The sequence below is a fragment of the Cervus canadensis genome, chromosome 18 (assembly GCF_019320065.1).
Source record: "Cervus canadensis isolate Bull #8, Minnesota chromosome 18, ASM1932006v1, whole genome shotgun sequence".
In the NCBI taxonomy this organism is placed as follows: Eukaryota; Metazoa; Chordata; class Mammalia; order Artiodactyla; family Cervidae; genus Cervus; species Cervus canadensis.
In genome coordinates, this window is record NC_057403.1 from 13,872,725 (window position 1) to 13,896,041 (window position 23,317).

The 23,317-nt window shown below is 59.2% G+C and overlaps 4 protein-coding genes across 7 annotated transcripts; 2 read left to right on the top strand and 2 right to left on the bottom strand.

Annotated features, from left to right (window-relative positions):
• Positions 1-1,255: 1,255 nt before the first annotated feature.
• On the top strand, positions 1,256-3,628 carry TMEM190 (transmembrane protein 190). Its single transcript, XM_043436820.1, has 5 exons — positions 1,256-1,918; positions 2,004-2,039; positions 2,916-3,041; positions 3,119-3,203; positions 3,292-3,628. The coding sequence occupies exons 1-5, from the start codon at positions 1,861-1,863 to the stop codon at positions 3,527-3,529; spliced, it is 543 nt and encodes a 180-aa protein (XP_043292755.1). The 5' UTR covers positions 1,256-1,860; the 3' UTR covers positions 3,530-3,628.
• A 794-nt stretch (positions 3,629-4,422) lies between these two features.
• TMEM238 (transmembrane protein 238) lies at positions 4,423-7,621 on the bottom strand. 2 transcript variants are annotated; one of them, XM_043436821.1, is made up of 2 exons: positions 6,994-7,614; positions 4,423-4,550 (listed from the first exon to the last, which is right to left on the bottom strand). In XM_043436821.1, exon 1 carries the CDS (start codon positions 7,538-7,540, stop codon positions 7,001-7,003), a length of 540 nt encoding a protein of 179 aa, XP_043292756.1. In that variant the 5' UTR covers positions 7,541-7,614; the 3' UTR covers positions 4,423-4,550; positions 6,994-7,000. The 2 variants fall into 2 exon arrangements, with proteins under 2 accessions (XP_043292756.1, XP_043292757.1); XM_043436822.1 differs by lacking the exon at positions 4,423-4,550 and adding an exon at positions 4,557-5,283 and having other exon boundaries at positions 6,994-7,621.
• A 1,637-nt stretch (positions 7,622-9,258) lies between these two features.
• On the top strand, positions 9,259-12,224 carry RPL28 (ribosomal protein L28). Of its 3 annotated transcripts, none has more exons than XM_043436823.1 (5): positions 9,259-9,329; positions 9,678-9,766; positions 9,861-9,984; positions 11,808-11,926; positions 12,089-12,224. In XM_043436823.1, the coding sequence occupies exons 2-5, from the start codon at positions 9,686-9,688 to the stop codon at positions 12,176-12,178; spliced, it is 414 nt and encodes a 137-aa protein (XP_043292758.1). In that variant the 5' UTR covers positions 9,259-9,329; positions 9,678-9,685; the 3' UTR covers positions 12,179-12,224. The 3 variants fall into 3 exon arrangements, with proteins under 3 accessions (XP_043292758.1, XP_043292759.1, XP_043292760.1); XM_043436824.1 differs by having other exon boundaries at positions 9,302-9,329; positions 9,628-9,766; XM_043436825.1 differs by having other exon boundaries at positions 9,324-9,458.
• Positions 12,225-19,122: 6,898 nt separating this feature from the next.
• On the bottom strand, positions 19,123-23,101 carry UBE2S (ubiquitin conjugating enzyme E2 S). Its single transcript, XM_043436358.1, has 4 exons — positions 22,577-23,101; positions 21,832-21,979; positions 20,408-20,598; positions 19,123-19,582 (listed from the first exon to the last, which is right to left on the bottom strand). The coding sequence occupies exons 1-4, from the start codon at positions 22,577-22,579 to the stop codon at positions 19,253-19,255; spliced, it is 672 nt and encodes a 223-aa protein (XP_043292293.1). The 5' UTR covers positions 22,580-23,101; the 3' UTR covers positions 19,123-19,252.
• Between the last annotated feature and the right edge of the window lie 216 nt (positions 23,102-23,317).

The window sequence follows — 23,317 nt, forward strand, 5'->3', positions numbered from 1 at the left end:
ACAATGACAGGAGATGATGGTGACAAACGGAGACGGGGCCACAGCGAGGCACCAGGGAGGAAGAGATGCAAACAACAAACAAAAAGTTGGGACCCACAGACACAGAGAGACAAGCTCGGGGGCTGAGAGACAAAGACGGGGAGAAACAGAGGGGTTCGGGCGCTGAGGGGTGGTCACAGACGCGGGGGAGGTGGGGGAGATGCCGCTGGGAGACGATGGGGCCCCAGGGGGTCCTTGCTCATGGGCTGGCCCCCGGCTGAGGTGGAGCTGGCCGGCGTGAGGTCAGCAGGTCCGAGGCTGTGTGTGTCCGTCTGTCTGTCCCTGGGGGGTCCTGTCTGGCCTCTGGGGGGTGACGGGGCAGGCGGGCCGCAGAGGCAGCCCAAACCTGTCATTAGCGGTGAGGGCCGTGACGGTGGGCCCCCCCCCCAGCCCCAAGCCGCGGTCCAGGGCCCGCGGCCCCGCCCCCCACCCCCTCCTTGATCCCTGAGGAATCCCGGGAATTGGGAAGTGGGTCCGGATGATGTTGACACAGGAAACGGTCAGCAGCTGCCTGGCCTCAGCCCTGCAACCCCTCTGACCCCCACCCCCGGCCCCCTGCCGAGCCCCTCTGACCTGTGTCATCTCTGACGAAGGCAACCCTGGGGCCCACTCAGCACCCACCAGGATGTTTACAGGAGGTGGGGAGGCCGGGAGGCAGCCTCACAGGGCTCCTGGGGAGGGGGCTCTGGACTCCTGGTCAGCTGCCCTCAGACCTCGGCCCTGCCCCCTGCACCCTCAGACTGAGTCAGGACCCCCCCGGCCGCCTCTGTCAGACCTGAGTCAGGACCCCCGGCCCCTCCTCCCTTAGACCCGGGGATCCAGACCCCCAGCCCCTCTTCCCTCAAGGACACAGGGGTCCAGACCCCCAGCCCCTCCGCATTCAGACCCAGGGTCTGGACACAAGGACAGACCACTCCAGGGGCGATGAGCCCCATCCTCACTGGCTGGAAGCTGAGTGCAGGTTCAGGGGAGAACTCAGGATCAGTTCCCAACCCAGCCCCCAGGTTGACCACCTCCCCTACCACCGGGGAGCCAGACCAGAAGCCTGGGGACCCCAGTTGGGTGTATTTCCCCATTTGCGGCTGGAGAGACTGAGACGCACTATACGGGGCTCCCTTCCTGTGACGCCCCGCCCCACCACTCAGGCCTCAGAGCTCTCGGATCCTGGGGGGCCCAGCCCTCTGGTAGGTTATACATTCCCCATCAGGGGCCTGGGTGCCCTTGGGACCAGGGGGGCACCTGAACAGGAGCTATGTGGCCTGACCCCCATTTTTTCATCACCCTCCTAGGTCTGGGTGCTCAGGAGCCTCCCTAACAATGGGGCTTAGTGAGGTCCTCTGGGCCTCAGGCCCCCCCACCCCTGGTTGCTAGGGAGGCCCTCCCCCTGTCAACCAGGTCTGAGGAGGCTTTGGGGCCCCTGGACCTTCCCCTCGGGCATCAGTTTACTAAGCAGAGGGAGGCCTTGGCAAGAGGTCTTGGGGTGCCCACTCTTGGGGTCCCCTGGTTGGCAAGGGGGAGATGACTTAGACTCCCCTTGCTTTGCACCCAGGTTGCTGAGGGGGCTCTTCTAACACCAGGGCCCCATCCCACCCCTGAGGCCCCTTCCACCTGGTTGCTAAGGAAGCAACTCCCTAGCAACCAGGCATGACCAGGCCAGTGTGACCCCCCTTTTTTCCTTCCCCACCGCTGAGGGGGCTCCCTAGCAACAGAACTTAGAACTTTGGGGGTCAGGCAGGCAGGTGGGCGGGGCCAAGCTGGTTGCTGGGGTGATGGCCTTCAAGGTCTCTCCCCACAGAGGCCCCAGGAGGCTGGGGAGGCAACATGGTGGGCTCTGGGATCCCAGCTTTGGGTCTCCTCCTGCTCATGCAGGGCTCAGTAGGTGAGGGCGCTGGTGAGAGGGTCAGAGGGCGGAGCCGGGAACTCCTCAGCCTCCAGTCTCCCCACACGGCTCTTTTCTTTCACAGACGGGAATGGAATCCAGGGATTCTTCTATCCATGGAGTGAGCAGTGGAAGACACCCGGGGTTCCCCCCAGGGACAGAGAGCCCAGACTGGACCCCCGGGTCTGAGGGAGGAGGGGCCGGGGGTCTGGACCCCAGGGTCTGAGGGAGGAGGGGATGGGGTCTGGACCCCCGGGTCTGAGGGAGGAGGGGATGGGGTCTGGACCCGGGGTCGAGGGGTCTGGACCCCCGGGTCTGAGGGAGGAGGGGATGGGGTCTGGACCCCCGGGTCTGAGGGAGGAGGGGATGGGGTCTGGACCCCCGGGTCTGAGGGAGGAGGGATGGGGTCTGGACACCCGCGGTCTTGAGGGAGGAGGGGATGAGGTCTGGACCCCTTGGGGTCTGAGGAGGAGGGCGGGGTCTGACCCCGGGGTCTGAGGAGGAGGGGAATGGGGTCTGGACCCCGGGTCTGAGGGAGGATGGGGATGGGGTCTGGAACCCCCGGGGTCTGAGGGAGAGGGGATGGGGTCTTGGGCACGGGGTCAGAGGAGGAGGGGTGGGACCTGGACCACGGGGTCAGAGGGAGGAGGGGATGGGGTCTGGACCCCCGGGTCTGAGGGAGGAGGGGATGGGGTCTGGACCCCCGGGTCTGAGGGAGGAGGGGCCGGGGGTCTGGACCCCAGGGTCTGAGGGAGGAGGGGCTGGGAGTCTGGACCCCCGGTTCAGAGGAGGAGGGGATGGGACCTGGACTCCCCGGTCAGAAGGAGGAGGGGATGGGGTGTGGACCCCCGGGTCTGAGGAGGAGGGGCCGGGGGCCTGGACTCTGGCTCTGACAGAACAGGGGCTGGGGGCACAGGCTGGAGTGGGCTCTGGGCTGGCGGCCTTGGGCCCAGCCGTGGGCTCCGTGACGACGCCGCCCCTCGTGATGGGTCCCCAGGTTGTGAAGGAGACGTGTGGGACCGGGAGAGTTGCGGGGGCCAGGCGGCAATTGAGAACCCCAACCTCTGCCTACGTCTCCGATGCTGCTACCGCGACGGGGTCTGCTACCACCAGCGTCCGGATGGTGCGCGGGGAGCCGGGGCCCCGGGGTGGGGCTGGCGGTGGGCAGCCCTGGGTCTCACCGCCGCCCGCTCTGCGCAGAGAACATGCGGCGGAAGCACATGTGGGCGCTGGGCTGGACGTGTGGAGGCCTCCTCTTCCTCATCAGCAGCATCTGCCTGTTCTGGCGAGTGGGGCTCGGCGCGGGCGGGCGCCCCTCACCCGGGCGTGGGGGCAGGTGGGCGGCGCGGCTGACGGTGTCCTCTCCCCGCCAGGTGGGCCAGGCGACGCGACATGCTGCGGCTGCCCTGGTTCCTGAAGGGCAAGTGTGACCTGTCCAGGACAGTCTCCTTGTTGTCCAAGGACCGGACTCCGAGCGAAAAGAAGACGCCCTCTGTCGGCAGCATCCCTGCCTCGGCGCCCGCGGAGGGGGCCCTGGACGTCTCGGGGGGCACCGAGGGGGAGGGGACGGAAGGGGGCGAGGAAACGGAAGGGGGGGACGAAGATGATTAGGGGCGCCCCCTGGAGGGGCCCCTCAATACAGACGTAGCACAGAGATGCTCGGTCTCTTTTCTGAGAAGCATGAAGCAGGGGGTGGGGCGGGCGCGGTGCTGGGAATGTGTGTGTGTGTGTTTTGGGGGGGGGGGTCTTCAGCTGACGGGGGGTGGGGGCCTGGGCTGTGATCACGGGAGGTGAGTGGGGACAGGCGTCTGGAATGAGAGAGGCCCCAGGGTAAGTGCGGGGGATCTGAGCTGAGAGGTACTTGGGCTAACAGACACCCTGCGTTGAGTGTAGGTCCCAGGCTGTGAATTAGCTGGGGGGTCTAGACTGAGGGGGTGGTGGTGGCCTCAGCTGAGACTCCAGCTGGGCTGGGAGGGGTGGTTCACGGGCAGCTGAGCCCCTCATCTGTCCTTCTGCCACTGTCTGACAGTCTCTGCTGCCCACCTGCCGGCCCATGGGATCCTGCGGCCCTTGGGCCAGCAGCCGCTTGCCCCGCTCCCCACCAAGGCTGGATGACTGCAGCTCTCGGCCTCCGGACGGAAACCTTCCTGGAAGTTCCTCACGGCTGAAGACTCATCCTGCTCGGCACCCCTCCTCCCCTCTTCCTTTCTCAGGGACAGACCCCACACCAGCTGACCCTCCACACGTGTTTTGTGTTTTTCCCAATAAATATCTTGCAGTCTTTGTCCCTCTGTCTGCCTCTCCGGAGACCCAGAACTAACTGAGGAACCTGGGCTGCAGGAGGTCTGGATGGGGAGTTGGGTCTGGGCTTGAGATTCCTGCCTCCCTCCCTGCCTGCCCCAGGCTCCTGTCCCCCCTCCACGAGGGGGCGGCCTGGACAGCTGGGCTCCTAGGGCCCCTTCCCCTGCTCCAGCAGCGGCCCTCCCCAGACAGACATGCAGTGCTGGGAGGCAGAGCCATTTATCTGGGGGAGGAGAGATGGGGGACAGGCAGGTGTATCCTGGTGGCCAGGGACTGCTGGGGGCAGCGGCGTGTCTCCGTCAGGTGCTCACAGCTGGGGCCACGCGTTCATCTGCAGGATGGAGGGTGGCGTTAGTGGTGGCTCGGGACCCCTGCATCCCAGGTCCACCATGCACGGCCAGGGGCCCCTTCCTCCTGCTTTGGCCCCTCACAATGGACTCTCACACTTGCTCATTCAGGGCTCCTCCGATTTTCGCAGCCTGCTGGCAGCAGCAACTGTCCCTTTAACGCAGCGGACCCCAGAGGTACAGGGTGGGAGATGAGAGGCAGAGGAGTCGAGGGGACCACAGAGGCACGATGCAGAGGGACATGGGAGATGGACTGTGACAGACACAGGGACACAGAGAGGCGGAGACAGAGGAGATGACACGGGGAGCAATGACGTGGGCTGGGGCCGGGTCTGTGCATCCCAATGGGTTTTGGTCCCAGAGGGGGAGAGCAGCGCCTGGAGTCCCACCCACAGTCCCTCTGTTCAAATTCCAGTTCTCTGTCGCTTGGGTGCTGGAGCCACCTCGCCCTGCCCATGATGAGAGTCCTGTCTTTGGACAAGCCCGTTTTCCTTCTCAGAGGGGCCTAGAGTCCAATCAGCTTGGCCAGTTTCTGGCAAGTGGTTCTGGCAGCAGGTTCTGGTCCGCCACAGCTGCGTTAAGATTTCTGGGCAAGGTAAAGTGTTTCCAGGGGGTAATTTTAACCACTGGCAGTTATTTCTGCATGGTATGTCAAACTGTGTGTTAGCTCACGCTTCGTCTATGCATACATTTGTTCGTCTTCAACTGTTTCCTCATCTGAAACACAGAACGTAGCATTTGATCCAGGTGACTATTCTCGAAATTCTCTCACCAAAAAAAAAAAGAAAAACGGTATATAACTAGCATCCTTCTGGTTGCAGAGGAGGAAAGTTAATTCATCACCAATAGAGAATGTCTTTGAACATGGATTTAGTTCGTTTATGGAACCCCTCACCTGGGAAACTGATTCTATCATCCATCCATTGTTCCACTTACCTGTTCACCTACCAACCAACCCTTTCATCTGTCCTCTCATCTGTCTACCTACCCATCTGCCCCAAATCCATTCAACTACCCATCCACCTAACTGCCATCAATCAGTCCCACCGTATTGGGAATTCCCTGGAGGTCCAGAGGTTAGGACTCATCACTTTCACTCCCATGGGCCTGGGTTCAGTCCCTGGTCAGGAAGTTTAAATCCGACAAGGCACACAGTGCAGCCAAAAACAAAAAACTGAAACCCCCACCATATCCATCCATCCACCCACCCATCCATCAATCAATTCATCCATCCATCCATCCCTCATCTGTCCATCCATTCATCCACCCACCCACCCAATCATCAGCCTCTGACTTCCTGAGTTCACTCTTAGCTGGGGAATGCTAAGAACAAAGACACCAGAGACCCAGATCTTACTCTCTAGGGTGCTAGAGACTGTACACACACACACACACACACACACACACACACACACACCACAAGGCAATACAAACAATAAAAGGGGGTAACTCAGACCATGAAAAGACCCAGAAAAAGGCACTGAAATCAGAGTCAGATCGTAAAAGACATCTGGTAAACTTTCTGTGCGGAGTGAAGACTACAAGTGTGCCCTTGATGAAGCTGAAGGCGTGGACAGAGGCCAGTTGGTGGTAGACATCCAGACCATGATGGACGGGGGTGGGGGGCTGGGGTGTCATCATCACTGCAGAGAAGGCAGGACAGTGGGGGACACACACAGAGTGAGCTGCTTGCATTCAACCAGAGGGCAGCAAGGAACCCCAGCAGGTCTCTGCACTCCGGGGAGTACAACAACTAGCCCCCCTTGGGCAAGAGGTGGCACCTTTTGGGGGCCTCAGTGTCCTCCCTGGGATGGGACGGTAATACTAGTGACCTCAGGGACTGTTACACTGGGAGGACTGGATGGGAAATGAGACCGGGTGTGCCTGAAGACTGGAGACACTGGGACCAATATCCCCAAATATCCAAGGAGCCGATCGTGACTCTCTGGCTCTCATGGCTGAGGTGTTTGTGTGTGTGTGTGTTAGTCGTTCAAGTCGTGTGCGACTCTTTGCAACCCCATGGACTGTATATAGCCCACTACGCTCCTCCGTCCATGGAATTCTCTAGGCAGGAATATTGGAGTGGGCGGCCACGCCCTTCTCCAGGGGATCTTCCCGACCCAGGGATCGAACCCAGGCCTCCTGCACTGCAGGTAGACTCTTCACCATTTGAGCGACCTGGAAATTCCCACGTCTGGAGACGGGCTCTCATGTGTCTTTCCCGGTCTACACCCACGCGTACCGTCTCTGGGTCTTCGTTCTCTGGTCTCTGTGCTCTTTGCTTCTCTCCCTCCCGCGATCTTGACCTCTACCTGTCTCTCTTCCCCGCATGTCCCTGTCCCCGTCTCTCCACTTCCCTCTCCACTTCCCTGTCCCTTTGACGTTTCTCCCCTCGTCCCCGCCCCGCCCCGCCTCCCCACCCCTCACCTCGGGCTCACTCTGTGCCCGCTCCCGTCGCCCCGGGCCCGGCCTCCAGCGAGGCGAGCTGCAGGCGCACGCGACGGGAACCGGCGGCGGGCGGCGGAGGCGTGCGGACGACGCGGCGCGCTCCCTGGGAGCCGGGCGCGGTGCGCCGGCCGGCGGCGGAGGAAGCCGGCGCCGACCAGCGGCGGGAGAGCTTCCGCGCAAGGCGGGCGAGCGCCGAGGGCCTCAGGCCGTAGTCGCGCTCGAGCTCCTGGCGCGAGATCTCGATGTTGCCGGTGTACCAGAGGATCCAGCCGAGCAGGCTCAGGAAGACAAGCAGCGCGCCCGTGTAGATAAGCAGGTCGCCGAAGTCGCGGCCGCGCACCTGCAGCTGCGCGAACACGCCGGTCAGCAGCGCCGCCATGCCCGCCACGTCCAGCGCCACGGCCAGCAGCAGCGCCATCCGGCAGCGGCCCAGGCCGGACGCCAGCCCCGGCGCGCTCGCCGCCGGGGACGATGCACCGCTCAGCGGGGGCCCCGGCGAGGTGCACAGGGCCGGCGCCGCCGCCATGGCTGGCTCTGACCCGCGGAGAGCGCGTTCCGCGTTCCGGGTGCGGCCCGGGGCGGGGTCAGGGTTCTGCGCCAGGTATGCCCGGCTCTCTCCTGGTCACCTGGGCTGGGCCGGGTGTGGACGGGCCCGGCCCGGGGGCGCCCTGGCCCTCAGGGGCCGATGCTGGGGCCGGCTGGGCGCACAGGTTAGTGTGGCCCGGGCCCCCTGCGCTCCTCCAGGAGTCTGAAGCCGCACATGATCCAAATTCAGGACTTTCTGATGGAGGCACCAGAAGGCGCGGGGGGGGGGTGGGGGGTGGGGGAGCCCTGGCGTTGTTTCTGTGCCTGCCTCCTGGGCAGCGGGCCCCGCGGTGGGGACAGGTGGGGTCAAAAAGCAAGGATCAGACAAGGCCCCGGGCCCCCAAGAGCCCTGGGAGGCAGGGGATCAGCAGTCAGAGCGCCTTAAGGAATGTAAGTGGGCACTATATTGCCTGCCTGCCGAGGCCGCCTGTGTGGTCCAGAGAGAATGATCCCAAGGACAGAACGGTGGATGGGACTCACAGGAACTCTGTCGCCACCATCAGATTTAGAGCACTCCAATGGAGGGAACAGGCAAACCCCAACGTCCCTGCTTGCTCAGATTTCTCCTGGGGCCTCGGGACTGTCGGGACTCATTAGGGGCGAAGTCCAAAGGCAAGGAGATGGACAACGCCTCTGCCCTCGAGGAGTTCCTGGACATAATCACGCGTTGTCCTGGTGGAGGTGACATAAGGCCCTGTTCTTTCCTTCTGTTCACTTGGGAGTCTCGCCAGGCTCTGTGCTAGCCAAGGTTGCGACACAGAGATGTATTAGGCGAAGCTCCTTCTCCTTAAAGGAGGACCCTGACAACAGAAAAGAAAAGTTGCATAAAGCGTAACGGCCGTGAACGGTGCTGGTGGGAATGGAGCGCGAGGCCGCAAGGCACAGGGAAGAGAGGGGAACAAGAATGGAAGCTCTAAGGGAACCAGAAGTTTCGCAGGCAAATCTCCTCTCCTCCAACACAACTCGCCCTTAGAGGAAATCCACGTCCCTCCAGGGTGGCGGTCTGCGAGAAATTTCCGTCCAGCTTTTCTCTAGACCCCAGGCGAGGGCGAGTTGAGAGAAGGGGCTCCCGAGGATAGCCGAAGCTTTCCGAAGGTGGCCGAATAGGGACCGAGTGTTTCCGAAGCGATCCGAAGTAGGCAAGGGGCAAGACGACGGAAGGCGGCCATCCTTCCGAAGGGCGTTTCCGGAGAGTTCCGAAAATGTCCGAGCGGGCCTGCTGGCTTCGTCGGGAATAGTCGACGGTCTACGAAGAAGCTGGAGGCCCTTGGAGTCCCTGAAACTAGGGTTAAATAGTTCACTCACTCAGTTTCATTTATCAGACAAATGTGTACTGAGCACCCATACTGTATCAAGCATTGGGTGGCCATGTTGGAAAGACGCCGCTGAGGAAGGGGACTTGGGGGCCTCTGTAGCGAGACCCGCTCGGATATCCGGCCGCGGAGTTCCGAGGACACACGAAGGGCCCTCAGAAGGGCGGCGCAGCGCGTCGAGAACGCACGCGCCCTCGGGCCCCTAGCGGAAGGCTTCAGAAGGGCCCCGAAAGGTTGGCGACTGACTGGCGGAAATAGCCGAACGGTGACGAGGCGGCTCACGAGCCGCCTCGGAGGCGGGTGTGGCCGGCCGCACGCGCGTGCCCAGACAGGAAGCGGAAATGCGTGTCGGTATTAAAGGCGTCGCCCCGCCCCCAGTGTGCCTCTTTCCGTCTCCGGCCGCCGCACTGAACGGAGGTGAGTGGAGGCCTTTTCCGCCTCCCGCGTGGCCGCGTCTCGCGCCTGCTCCCCGTGTTTGTGCCCCGGCTTGTTCGCTCTCACCGCATTCCTCGCGTTCTTGGCTGTTCTCCGGCGCCGCCGCCTTAGGTCTCTGTGGGTTCTCATCGCCTCGTCACCTGTAGTGGTCTCGGCAGCCTGAGTTCAGTCCCGCCGCCTTAGGCGGCTCAGCCCCGCCTGGCAGACTTCTAGGCGCTCTCGGCGCACGTGGTGCCCCCATTCCCCGCGTCCCCCCAAAATAGCTCTTCTCTGTGTTCAGGTTTCTGCCTGTTGCTCCCCTGACGTTTCCCCGCGCCCTTTTCCCCGCAGTCTCCGCCATGTCCGCGCATCTGCAATGGATGGTCGTGCGGAACTGCTCCAGCTTCTTGATTAAGAGGAACAAGCAGACGTACAGCACCGTAAGTGGGGCCCCGACGCCTCGGTCGGTGGGAGGGGTCTCACGATCGCCGTGTCCCCTTCGTCCTCACGACCGCGATGCGTTCCGGTTCCCAGGAGCCGAATAACCTGAAGGCGCGCAACTCCTTTCGCTACAATGGGCTCATTCACCGCAAGACCGTGGGCGTGGAGCCGGCGGCGGACGGCAAAGGGGTCGTGGTGGTGATGAAGCGGAGATCCGGTGAGCCTTTACCATGGCTGGGCCCAGGCAACTGACTCCCTTCCGGGGCAGGGGGCTGTGGCTTTTCAGTGTCCGTGCTTGTGCTGTTTAATCAGGATTCCTGGGCTCAGGTGGTTTGCCTGGGAGGCTGGTTCCTTTCCAAGCGAGCCTACTAGTTACAGGAGCTCGTCTGAAAAGTGGAGATTAATAGGATCTGAGTTAATAGGAGATTAATAGGATCTGAGTCAGGATTCCAAAATTGCTGCGGTTTGATGATGTTTTCAGAATAAATCCTTGAAGCACCCCAGGTGGAGGTGGGCGTTTGTCTCTCCACAAGTGGGGAAACGGAGGCAAACAGATGAGGGACCGACCTTTAGTTCCCACATGTAGGAAGTGAAGCTTCTGAAGCAGTAGTTAGACTCGACTTGTGGCTGGGGGAGCTCAGAAGGAGGTCTTGGCATCCCACCCCACCCCCCATAAACTGGTTTACCCCACAGACTTGTCTTTTAGACTCTTCGAGTGGGCTCGAGGGGAGGAGGGGTTTCTGGATAACAGCTGAGTTAGTGTATCACACCTTCAACACTTTTGTTTTTAAGTGGGCCCTGGGCTTTATGAGATGGAACGAGTTTTTCCAGGTCCCTGATTGATTTCTCTGTGGCTTCTGAGCTTGGTGTACTGTGCAGTGACAGCACCGACCACAGCTGCTGCTTCCTGGTCTCACAGGGACGAGGGTTAGCCTCTCTTCCTCAAAGTCCAGCCCCGGGGCAGCCAGTTGCTTATGCTGTTAGGCTTCCCCGATTCCCACACTCCTGAGAACCCTATTCTGGGGTGCTAGGTCCCAAAAACCTTGCTTTGCCTTGTTGGATTGTTGGTGGCTCTTCCTGGGCTGTCAGAAACTGGGTTGACCTGAGGGAGTAACGGGGGCTCCCCTCTGGGGCAGCGAAGGCTAACATCAAACCTGCAGTGTGGTACAGGGTCCTGGGCTTCTTGGGGGAACCCAGAAGCACAGGATGCAGCTGGGACCCCATCAGCTCTGAGGCACAGTAAGGGGGGAGTTTTCCTTTCTCTGTTCCCTGGGCAGTGGAGAGCTGACTCCAGCTGTGCACAGGTGAGGGGCGGGTGCTCAGCACACACACACACACACCCCAGCTGGGTGCTCGGCACACACGCACACATACACCAGCCGGGTGCTCGGCGCACACACGCGCACACACACACACCAGCCGGGTGCTCGGCGCACACACACATATACACACACACACACCAGCCGGGTGCTCGGCGCACACACACATATACACACACACACACCAGTCAGGTGCTCGACATATACACACACACACACACCAGCCGGGTGCTCGACACACACACCAGCCACCCATCTTCCCTCCGTCCTTCCTGTGGCTCCAGATCAACCCGCATTGATTGGGGCCAGGCCTCAGAGCTTGGCCTTTTGGACTCTTGTTGCCGAGAGGGTGGTAGCTTGGGCCCGGGAGGGTGCGGATGTGAGAGGAGCAGAGCTGCTTTCTGGGGAGCACTGACTACCTGGCCCGTGCGGTGCCGAGTGGCCGCCGCACTTGGGTACATGTGACCTCACACATGACAGTCCACCTCTGTCAGCTGAGCAGAGTTGGCCCCGGGCCGGGGTAGGGAGGAGACACCTGGGGCAGTGCAGGGCCTGGCCTGTGGTTATCCGTGTGGTTGTCCTGTGAGTGGAGCTTGGGGATGAGGCAGCCTCCTGCACTCACACGGCCCAGGCACTCGGGGCTCTCACGACAGGTGTGGGCACCGACTTTCCAGACCCTCCACTGACACCTGGGGCCCCCCTTCTCCCCATCCCCCGCCAGGCCAGCGCAAGCCGGCCACTTCCTACGTGCGGACCACCATCAACAAGAACGCCCGGGCCACCCTCAGCAGCATCCGACACATGATCCGGAAGAACAAGTACCGCCCGGATTTGCGCATGGTGAGTGGGGCTGGTCACGCAAGGCGGGCAGGCCGGGGGCGCCTGGGCAGTGCCGCGAGGGGCGGTCCTCTGGTGACTATGGAGCGGGACCTGCGCTCTGGGAACACAGGGTGGGGGGCACAAGCTCCCAGGGGAGGTGACCTGAGCCCGCCTCGCCTCCAGGCCGCCATCCGCAGAGCCAGCGCCATCCTGCGCAGCCAGAAGCCTGTGATGGTGAAGAGGAAGCCGAGCCGTCCCACCAAGAGCTCCTGAACCCCTGGCCTCCCCTCCCCAGAGCAATAAAGCTGTCAGCAGCCTCCTCCGCCTGCCGTCTTCTGTGCAGCCCCATCTCTACCCCTGCGAGTCTGTCCCTGCTCTTGTCTGTCCCTCAGAGACCACCCACACCTGCCGGCACCACACAGGTTCCCCAGCGTCTTGAGTCTGAAGGGCCAGCTCCAGGCAGGGGCCCTGAGTCTGTGGCCCAGCGTTTCTGCCTGTCGGGGCTCGTGGTTAGTGTAAATTCATTCGGGAGACTAGGAGTTGCACGTGAAGTAAAACCTAGAATCGTCACAACACCACACTCTGCCAGTGCATGATGAAGCTTCAGGATAGGCCTGTGTTGAAGTTTGTGGTGTCTGAATAGTCTCTCTCCTGAGGGGTGGGCATCTGGATGGAGGCTCAGTGCACCTCCTAGTCGGTAGTTCTGTGGCCTGTGAAGGTGATGCGTGTCTTGTCTGGGACCCCGCCTGTGGACTCTTGTTCCTCGGGGTGGTCTGGAAGCCCCAGTGGGAGCTGTGGCAGGGAGGAGGGGGACAGACTGATCCTGCCCTCAGCTGAGGGTCCTGGGCAGCTCACAGTCTCCTGGGGGATCCTGCAGGTGTGAACTGAGGATCTTGGGGCTTAGGAGTGGGCAGGGCCCACTTGTGCCTTGGCCTTTGGTTCTGGGCCAGGTGCTCATCTGGGAAGGGAGCCTACCCTTGGGGCACCAGGCAGCTCCTGAGTCCTGGACCCTGTGGGGCCCTATCCCCAGCAGCAGAGGGGAAGGCAGGCTGCAATGGCCACAGCCTCTTGGCTAGGAACCCACCCGGCCAGCTGTCTGCCTCCTGCTACTTTGGAAGCGAGCCCTCAACCCTGACCTCACCTGCTGCTGCCTCATAGCAGATGCCTGCCCCCAGCGCGCCCAGCCCCGCTCGGTTCTCCCCACTCCACTCTGCGGCAGAGCCTCCCTCCAGCCCTTGCCCAGGTGCACAGCTGTCTCCCCAGGGTCTCTGTTGGCTGGGTCTGAAGTCGGTTCTGCTGCTGGCTTCCTGGTGTCTGTTAAAACCAGGATGTAGGCACCGCTGCTGGGTACCTACCTGACTTCTTCCAGCTTAGTGTCTAGCTGTGTGGTCTTTGGCAAGTGAGTGCCCCTCTCTGAGCCTCTTAGGATTAAGGAGGTTAATGAAGGCCCGGAGGACAGCCTACACATGGTAAGTGTGGTAATTAGCTGTTGGCAACGAAATCGACCTGTAGCATGTATACGTGTTTGTACACAAAAGTATGCACGTGTGCAGTGGCTGTCCTCCAGACACGCCGTGAAGCGGACGTTATCCCCACGTTATAGATGTAGAAAGTGAGGCTGAGATGAGTAAAGGTTACCCATGTCATGGCTCCTGGTGTGTTCCCCGTGTACCTACTGTGTGCCACCCATCCTGCCAACGTGAGGCCCCTGTCCCCCACCCCCCACCCCCAGCTCTGTGCTGGGGTCAGGAGCTCCAGCCTTCCTCAGTCAGCGGACGTGGTCAGGAACCCTTCCTGCCAAAGCTTCCTCCCCAGGACCAACCACCTTTGCCCTCCCCAGGTCTGTTCTCAATTCTGGTGGGGAGGTGTCCGTAGTTCCGGTGAACTTGGGTGACTTAACACCTGCTCAGAGCTCTGCCATGGTTCCCGCCCCACTCCATGGAGAGGCTGGCCGTGGCCGGTGCCCCCCCTCTCCCCGAGCCTCGCTGTTCTCTGGGAGGTGCTTGCCCACACTGAGCCTTGGACCTGGGCACGCCCACCCCAGTGAGTGTACCATCTGCTGGTGAGTCACCGTAGCCCAGCAGGCCAGAGGCACGCAGCCCTGGGCGTCCACTGCGCTGTGGTAGCTGGTGGTCAGATGTGGGGGTCTCCTTTTCTGCCCCGGATCCCTGCTGCTCTGGGCACTCGGCACACGTACAGTCTAGCTGGGCAGATACACGTCCTGGCAAAAATGCTGGACGCCGTGACAAAGGGAAAATCTGAAAAGCAACTCATGAGGGAGCGCCAGACTGACTGCTGGCTTCTCAGCGGGGACCATAGGGCCAGGGTGGGGAGAGTGGAAGATGGGCAGGTGTCCAGAGATGCCACCCAGCAACACCCCCCCCCCCCCCCCCGCAACACCCTTCTCTGCACCAGTGGCCAAACCGCCTGAGTGCCGGTTCCAGAAGTGCCAGTTCCTACGCTTGTGGCACTAGCCTCTCTGGGCCTTGGTTTCCCTGTACATGAAACGGAGTTCCTTTTGTGTCTGATTGCCTGGGGCTCTGAGAAGCAGAGATCTTGGTACTGTGTGCTGCGTCGTGTCCAGTGGTAATCTAGGGAATGTTTGCAGAGTTGAGTGTAGGGCACGCCCTTGGCAGCTGCCCCGCACAGGGTCACTCAGCAGTGGAAACCTGCTCCTTGATTGAATTTCCATCTGCACGGTTACCTCAGGGCTCTGCCATTTTTTTGGCTGTGCAGCCTTGGGTTGGTTCCTTGACCTCTCTGCCTTTGACACGTGCACTTCAGTAGACCTTACTTCCTAGGGTTGTTGAGGTTAAATGTGCAAAGAGCTTGTAACATGGCTTGCTGGGACAAGTCCACAGATCTCCCTTGCACGTATGAATGGGTGTAATTTATCTTGAGCAGATGGACTCAGAACGATGCTCGGGTTTTTCAGAGCACTTTGAGGACAAATCCACATGGTAATAATGCCTGCGGCTTCGTCTTCGTGAGTTATGTGAATACCTTTGTGCCCTCCAGGCTGTCTCTGCCCTGTCCAGGAATTTTAAAAATTTACCTTTGTTATTCTTGTAGTCATCTGCTGGAGTAAAACCTATTCTGTAAAGTCTTCTGTTAAGAAAATAACATGTGTATGTGGTTTGGAGACATGCGGGGAGCCCAGGATTCCAGTTGGGGGTCCAACCATGCCACATGGCGTGTGGGATCTTCGTTGCCCGACGTATATCGAACGTATGCCCCCTGTAGAGGCACGGGGTCCTCACCGCTGGAGAGCCAGGGAAGTCCTCACTGAAGGAGTCTTTTGGGCCTAGAAAAGAGAACAACAGTCTCAAAGGCCCCTTGCTGAATCATCTAACTTCGGAGAAAACAAAGCATAACTTTAGTTCCATCCTGATGCTCCAGGCCAGCTGCATCTATCTGGGACTTACCACCCCCTGTCCGGAAACCTACCACCCCCTACACCCGCCCAAAAGACTTATCACCCCCTGCCCAACTACAAGTGTCATCTCAACAAAAGAATACTCAAAATATCCCGCCTGATTGACGTTTCCCTTATCGCTTCCACAAACCTCCCTATAAGTATGAAGCCTCCCTGATCCCTTTCGGCGCTCAGCCTGGTCGTTAGGCCGACTGTCGCCCCTCCTTGCCTGGATAAAGGTAACCTACTTCTGTTGAGGTCGTCTTTCCTTTTCTGCCTCGCCGGAACTGTACCTTACACTCATGCCCCTTGGCCAGGCTCTCACAGCCAAACCAGCACGTTGGTTTCAGCAACTTTGCATTTACGGAGGAGACACAGCCATGAGGTACCCTGTACTGTGGTCACAATTTGTGTGTAAATCCGAAACTCCTGTTAAAAGAAGTCTATTAAAGATGACTAAGTGTTCGCCTCTCAGTTTGAGAAAAACGCCAGTTGGATAAAAATCAGAGTGCTGGTGGGGTGGGGGTGGACACAGGTTGCTGGCGGTGTCCAGCGGTACAGACCCACGGGGAACGACTTAGCAGTATGTGTACAGAGTTCCACACAGATGTACCCTGTGGCACAGGAACGTCACAGAGAAGGGTGACTGCAGACTTCTTGTGTGCCCCGGGCTCCACGCACCGAGGTCATTCCTTCCAGTGTTGCTGGGTTTTTTGCCATATGTTGGGGCGCAACTGAGGGCATGTAAAGGCTGGGTGCTACCGCACAGCCAGCCAGACATTCTTAGTAAAAAAGCCCAGGTGTGACACGCCGTGTGCAGGTGACTGCCAGGTATACACTGATGAGACAGTGGATGTAAGAGGACAGGACAGGTGTTGGGGACTTCCCCTGCTGCTCCAGTGGTTAGGACTCTGCGCTTTCACTGCCAAGGGCACAGGTTCGATCTCTGGCCGAGGAACTAAGATCCATAAGCCGTGTGGTATGGCCAAAAAATATAAATAGTAGAACATATACTTAAATTTGGGGTGCTTTCTTGGTGGCTCAGTAGTAAAGAACCCACCTACCAATGCAGGAGATGTGGCTTCGATTCCTGGGTCAGGAAGATCCCCTGGAGAAGGAAATGGCAAGCCACTCTGGTATTCTTGCCTGGAGAATCCCATGGACGGAAGAGTTTGGTGGGCTACAGTCCATGGCGTCACAGAGTCGGACATGAATTAGTGACTAAACAACATGCTTAAATTTGGTTGCGTTCCCATAGAATTTCCTCAAAAAAATACAAGAGAGGTATCTGGCCGGCCGCCTCCCTCCCTGCCCTGTTCACAGCCCGTACTGCTGACGGAAGGGAGACACCGGGACTGCGGGGGCCTAACAGCTTCGGCTGATTAAAAAAAAAAAAAAAAAAAATACAAGAGAACCTCATTAGGGAGTTGGGTGTTGGGGAGATGGGAGTTTGAGGGAGCCATTCTAGTGAAACCTCATTATCTTTAAAATTTTTTAAAAGTTTTTAAAAAATTTTATCTTTATCTTTTATCATTTTTTAAAATTTATCATTTTATCATTTTATCTTTTATCTTTTATCATTATCTTTAAATTTTTTTAAAAGTTTTTAAAAAATTTTTTAAAAGACGTTGCATTCTGAACGGGTGCCATGCACACGGTATTCCAGGCTCTTCTTTCTTGGGACAGCGTTTGCAGGTGCTAATGTCACCTTCTGGCCAAAGTTTAAAAAGAAATGGTAGCATATCTTATACAGTGTTGGCATGTTGCTCTTTCTTACGTAATATGTTTTGGAGATTGGTCCATCTTTCATAATGTGCTTCTTCATGTTCTTTGTGTGTGTGTGTTGTCTTTTTTAAAAAATTATTTTCATTGGAGGCTAATTACTGTACAATATCATAGTGGTTTTTGCCATACATCGATATGAATCAGCCATGGGTGCACATGTGTTCTCCATCCAGAAACCCCCTCCCACCTCCCTCCCTTCATGTTCTTAAAATTCTGAAATATGGCAGATGCACAGAAAAGCACACATTTGTATGTTTTGCTCCTGGGTTCCTTGCTGGTTAGGGGTAACCAGTGTCCTGAGCCTTAGGGAAGCTATCTTCTTGTTCTCAAACAGCGTGAGCACCAAAGTATGTGTGTTTAGCAGCAGAGCTTGGTTTTGATGGTTCTTGAACTGCATGCGATGGCCTTCGGACTGTGGGTCTCCTGAAAATTGCTGGTTTGGCTGATGGCAAGCTTTTCCACGCTGCTGGGGGTGATGGCCCATCACTCTTGTGTTGTATAGTATCACTCCTCAACTCTATACAGGCATGTTTATACTGCTTGCAACTTAGGACAAATGTGGCTTTGCAGCTCGTGGTATGTGTGCAATGTGTATGTCATTACTCGGCTTTCAGCCTTTCCACTGCGTCTCCACGTGACTTTCATTTCCCACTCCTGCCAAGGGCGCACCGTGGACTGGGAGACCATCCGTGGCTACACTTGGCATTGCCAGGTCTAGCGGGGTCAGCTCGGGCTTCTGCTGTACCTTTCCCATCCCATCACTCGTGATGATGGGAATCTTCATGTTTGCCTGGTAGTCACTGGGATTCCCCCTTTTGTGACGTGTTTGTGCAAGAGCTTTTGCTTTCTCATTTTTACTGATCTGTGGGAGCTCTTCACACATTGAGATTCGTTCTTTCAGTTGTGTGTCTTGTTAATTATCATCTTTCCCACTGAACAGAATTCCTTGGCTTAAAAAATTACATCAAATTCTGAGATCTACTTTACAGAGTACAATACACTGATTTTAAATACACACGTTCACATAATTATGCAGCCACGTGAGCCCCACTGTAACTGAGATCTGGAACGTGCTCATCACCAAGGCTCTGTGTACTTGATCCTCCCTGATCCCAGCAGGCCAGGGATCTGCTTTTGGCTGTCGTCTAGAATTTCACAGAAGTGGAGCTTTGCCATTTGTACTCTTGTATGTGGCTTCACTCAGCGTTTTGGGTACCTAAGTAGTAGTCTGCCGAGTGACTGGTTTCTTCACTCATCTGTTGATTAACACGTCTGCTATTTCCAGTCTGATTATGAAACCAGCAACTGTGAAAGTTGGCATACCAGTCTCTGACAGGCCTTCATTTCTCTTTCTACTTTTTGATCATTTCTAACGCATCCTGAGGCCCCACAGAACCTGATGGCGTCCCCCTCTGGGCCTTCAGGGGTTTGTGCCAAACCAGTGGCTCCCTGCTGTTCCTCCACTTCTCCAGGTTTTGTGGCCTCACCCTGACCCTCCACAGCTGCCCACCAGGTGCAGTGACTGCTTCTGTCTTCCTGCAGATGAGGAAACTGGGCAGGGAGGAAGGCCATGCCCCAGACCCACCCCCCTTCCCACTGGGACAAGCTCCTGCAGTCAAGTTCTCCCCCAGGGTTCATCAAACAGCTGCATCTAATCAACCAGGCCCTGCCAAAGGACCAGGTCAGCCACAAAAGCGGGGGCGTGGGGTGAGGACCCTCGCAGCTTCCAGCTGAGGGCGGCCCCAGACCCTCCAACCCAGGAACTGAAGCCTGGAGAGGACCCAAGAAAGGAATGGGCCTGGTCAGCTTCAACCTGTGACCCGAGCAGAGACCCGCCCACTGGTGTCACGAAGCCTGGGAGGAGTCAGAGGCCCCCAGGAGCATGCCCTGTGGCCAGAGTTGGACCAAGAACCCAGGGCAGGGCAGAAGCGAGCAGAACCAGGCCCCCACTGACCACTGCACCCCAGACAGGGTGGGGTGCCCGCTGCTCACAGCCCAGGTGGTGGAGGCACAGAGCTGCTTTTCCAACTTTATTTAGAAAAACAAATCCAGGTCCCAGTGCCCTCGTGCCCTCCCCCACCCCAGCCATAATTTAAATAACTTAGAGACAGAGTCGGGTCAGGTGGGAAGGGAGGGGAGAGAGCCCACTACAGGCGCCGCAGCGCCCGCTTCTTGTCCGTCTTTTTCTTGGCTGCCAGCTTCTTGTCGCGCTCACCCGCGTGCTTCTTGGCCATGGGCCCCTCAGCCCCCGCTGGACCCCCCAGGGCTGTGGGGTCAGCACTGGAGGCCGCTGCCCCGCTGGCCGCAGCGCGGCCAGGCTCAGGCCTCCCGCCGCTGGGCCCGCCGGCGCCGCCATGGATCTCGGTGAGCAGGCGCGCGCGGGCCGCGTACTCCTCGTAGTTCTCCAGCAACAGGCGGCCCGCCTCCTCGTTGAGGGCCGACTCGGGGTTGGGGTGGATCAGCAGGCACTTGATGGTCTGTGGGGAGAGAGCTGGGGTCAGGGGCCCGCCTCCAAGCTTCTCAGACCCCACACTGCCCTGCCATCGGTGCCCAGGCCCGGGCTGGGGAGCCCAGGCACTGGCCCGGCAGACCACACTCACCACTCTGCAGGCACGCGGGTATTCAGTGAGCTCACCTGCAGTCTCCCTGGCAACTGCTACCAACACTCCAGGGAGAGGAGGGACTGGTCTGGGGTCCGTTTACCCTGGTGCTCAACCCTCCCCGTGCCCTGCAGGAAACCCCAACTCCCTGTCCTTCCAACCGTCTGCCCCAGGGACTCGTAAGAAATTCAGGGTTTTAAAAAAAGTTTTACCTTGTGAGGCAGGTGGGGAAAGGCACCAGGTGACCTCCATGCTCTAAGGGGCACAGGGACCCTGGGGCCCCACCTGGGGGAGGTGGGCGGGCATGGCTCTCCAAGGTGCAGCAGCTCCCCAGCGTCAACCCACTAGGGGTGGAGCACCCCAGCTGGGACAATTAAAGACAGCCCAGGGGCACAGAGCCACTCCTGGGCGAGGAGCAGCGAAATTACAGCGCTGATGGTTGCACTAGCTGTTCGGTGTCGGAAAGGCTCTCCAACCAGACGCTCAGCCCTCGCCTGCCAGAAAACTGTCCCCACACAAACCCCTCACCCGCCCCGTGGCAGAGCTCCCTGGGCGCTGCCTACCCTTCTAGAAAAGCTGGAAACTTGGACTCTCACGTGGAGGCCCCCACCACTTCAGCACTGATTATTTTAAAGGGGAACAAGGCTCTGTGGCTTGGACGTGACTGGGCCGGCCAGGAGGCAGGCCAGGCGCAGAACCCACCAGAAGCACGTGCCGGATGCCCAGCTCAGCGGTCCAGTCCCTCTTGAGCACGTTGACACAGATCTCGCCGTTGGCGCCCACATTCGGGTGGAAGATCTTGGTCAGGAAGTAGCCCTTGGGCGGGGAGGCCGGAAAGTCCTTCCCCAGCAGGAGTTTCATGCGGAAGAGGCCTCCAGCGTACGGGGTCCCCTCTGGAATGCAGGGAGGGAACATATCAGGAGGCTCATGTCTTCCAGGCACCCCCAAAACCCCGCCTCCCCGGTCTGACAGTGAGGCAAGTACCCCCACTTCTTTCCCCAGACTGGGAGCTCTTGAGAGGACAGGGCTAGGTTCCCAGGGGGCTGCAGGCACCACCCCTCCCCCCAGCTTAGAGCTAACCCGACTGGTGGTCTCCACCCACGGAGGCCCTCCTCACTCCCCACTGAAGCCACCGCACACCATTCCCAACTGGCAGAGACATATATGCCCCTCAGTCCCCCGGAAAAACATCTGTTTGAAAGTCTCTCAGGCAAGAGTCAGGACAGCTCTGGTCTCCCCGCTGCAGCAAACAGCCCTCTCATTCACTCTCCTGATCAGGTCAAAAACCCGTGGGAGCCATTCCAGACCCAAGGCTGTTCCTGGTGCTCCAGCCTCCACGTCCAACCCATCCATTTCCCCTCATAAATCTGAGCCCCTCTCCAAGTCCAGCAGAACCACTTCTCTCACCTGATGGATGCCAGCCTCTGGCTTGCAACCCCACCCAAACCCCCACCAAAGTCACAGTGAAGTCCTGCTTTAAACACACCAAGGGCTTCCTTTCTAAAATCCTTGAAGAGACCTACAGACCCTAAAAGATCTGTTTCCTGTAAGCTTTGCCAGTACTTTTTCTTTTGTTCTTATACACCACAAGACTGCCAAAGGCCTTTTGGGATCCTCACCTCCCGCCGAGCCCGCATCAGCATGGGGTGAATCACCTTGTGACCATCTCAGGAAGCCTTCCCTGACCCTCTGCCCACAAACCGAACTCCAGACTAGATCTTTCACTACATACTGTTCATTTAAATCGTAAAAATTCAATAACCTAAATGTAGTGCACGCGAAGTGACACACTAAACCAGCCTACAAGACCAAACTACTGCCTGTGGTGGTTTGCTTATTATCTCCCCCAAGAAACACCCAGACCCAAGCTAAGGGCCCATTACATGCTCTCTTGGCCCCCAGAGTTTTTGCTCACCAACATTTAATGGAGGGAGAGTACATAATTATTTGTCATTCCTAGTGTTCAGCTCTGCACACCAGGAACACCACATGTAACAGGTGTGCCTGTCCTGCCCATCCTTGGGTCCCCAAGGTCTGGCAATCCACTTAGAGTGGGAGCCCCTATCCTGGCTCTAGGATGACTAAGATCTAGGAAGCGCACCCCTCCCTGTCGTTCCCTCACTCACCAGGGCCCTCAATGGTGACCTGCAGGTCGGTAAGGTCCTCCTCGTTGGGAAAGACTTTGATGCCGTCAGGTGGGTCAGCGGTCAGCGTCGTCACTTCCTTGTACACCAGGCGGATGATGTGGGGGGGCAGGTTCTCCACGTTGGAGTTCTAGGTATGGAGACAAGCGGGTGAGCCACGGGCAAAGCCAGGGCCTGGAGCCTCCTGCAGGATTTAGGAGTCCGTGGAGTCCCGGGCTGTCAATTAATCACCCCGAGCTCCCGGAAACCCCAACCCAGGAAGCTTCAGGCGACGGTCCCAGGCTAATCCACTAGAAATGGGGCGTATCTCCGAGCTCTTGCGGAAGACTCCACCTCCCCCAGAAACTCCCAAAGCCCGTTCGTAGCTCCGTACAGGCTCCCCAATGATTCTGGGTAGGCCTGAGGCCTACCTTGGACCCTTTCCCCCACCTAATCTTGATATGACCACCCTGGAAACCCCAGATCGGTCCTGGAGACGGCCGCGGAGTGTTGTTGGTCCCAGAACACCACAGGCCTGCCCAAAAGGCCGGAGCTCTCCGCGGGACTCGGCCGGGCATTCCCCTCCCGCCCAGCCTACAGGAAGGCCCCTGGGCCCAACTCAGGCCTCGGACTTCCAGGTGGGCTTTCCAACCCCTCAAGCCGCCCGCGAGAGGGTCCTGAGACCACGCCTCTTTCTCTACGGGGGGGTACCTCGCTCACCCTTCCCAGGCCTGGGCGCCGCACTCACCATGACTGCAGCCGGCCGGGGGCGGGTCCCCCCGGCCCCCTTCCCGCGCTCTCCGGCCGCCTGCCGGGGCGGGGGGCCCAACTGCTGTCGCTGCGGCCCTAGCGAGGTCCTGGCGGCCCCGCTCTGCTCCTCGCTGCCTCCGACGTCCGCCGCGAACCGCACAACACCTCCACCCGCCCCACTGACCGGCCGCAGTAAGCCGGCCGCGCGCGCACGGCTACCCTTTTATATCCGCCTACAGGCCACGCCCCCTCACGGGCCCCTCTCGCGGCGCCTCGACCCGTGACGTCAGCGCGCACGGTCCTCGGCGTTCGACGGGCTCGCTCCCTTCCTGCAAACTGCGGGCAGAAGTTGCAGAGGGGGCGCGCAGCGGGCCGGCCAGTCGGGGCGCGTGGGGGTCCGGGAGGGGATCCGGGAGAGTGGAGCGGTGGAGAAGGGGAAGCAGAAAGGAAGAGGACGTAAAGGGCGACGCGGACGCTGATTGGGCCGTTTGAATGAGACGCCTGCGTACGCGCGCGCCCTGACGCCCAGAAATCGCGCACGCGACTAACGGTCGGCCGTGGAGCCTGGGCGGGGCGAAAGGAGGTGGGACTCGCGGGGTTTAAAAGGATGATGGAAGGCACGCCGACCAACAGGGACGCGCAGTCGTGGAGTGGCGTCACGAGACACGCGCGGGCCAATCCTTGACGTAGACGGCGGTACCAGAGGGGCGGAGAAAAGGAGAGTGACCAATGGGAGCTC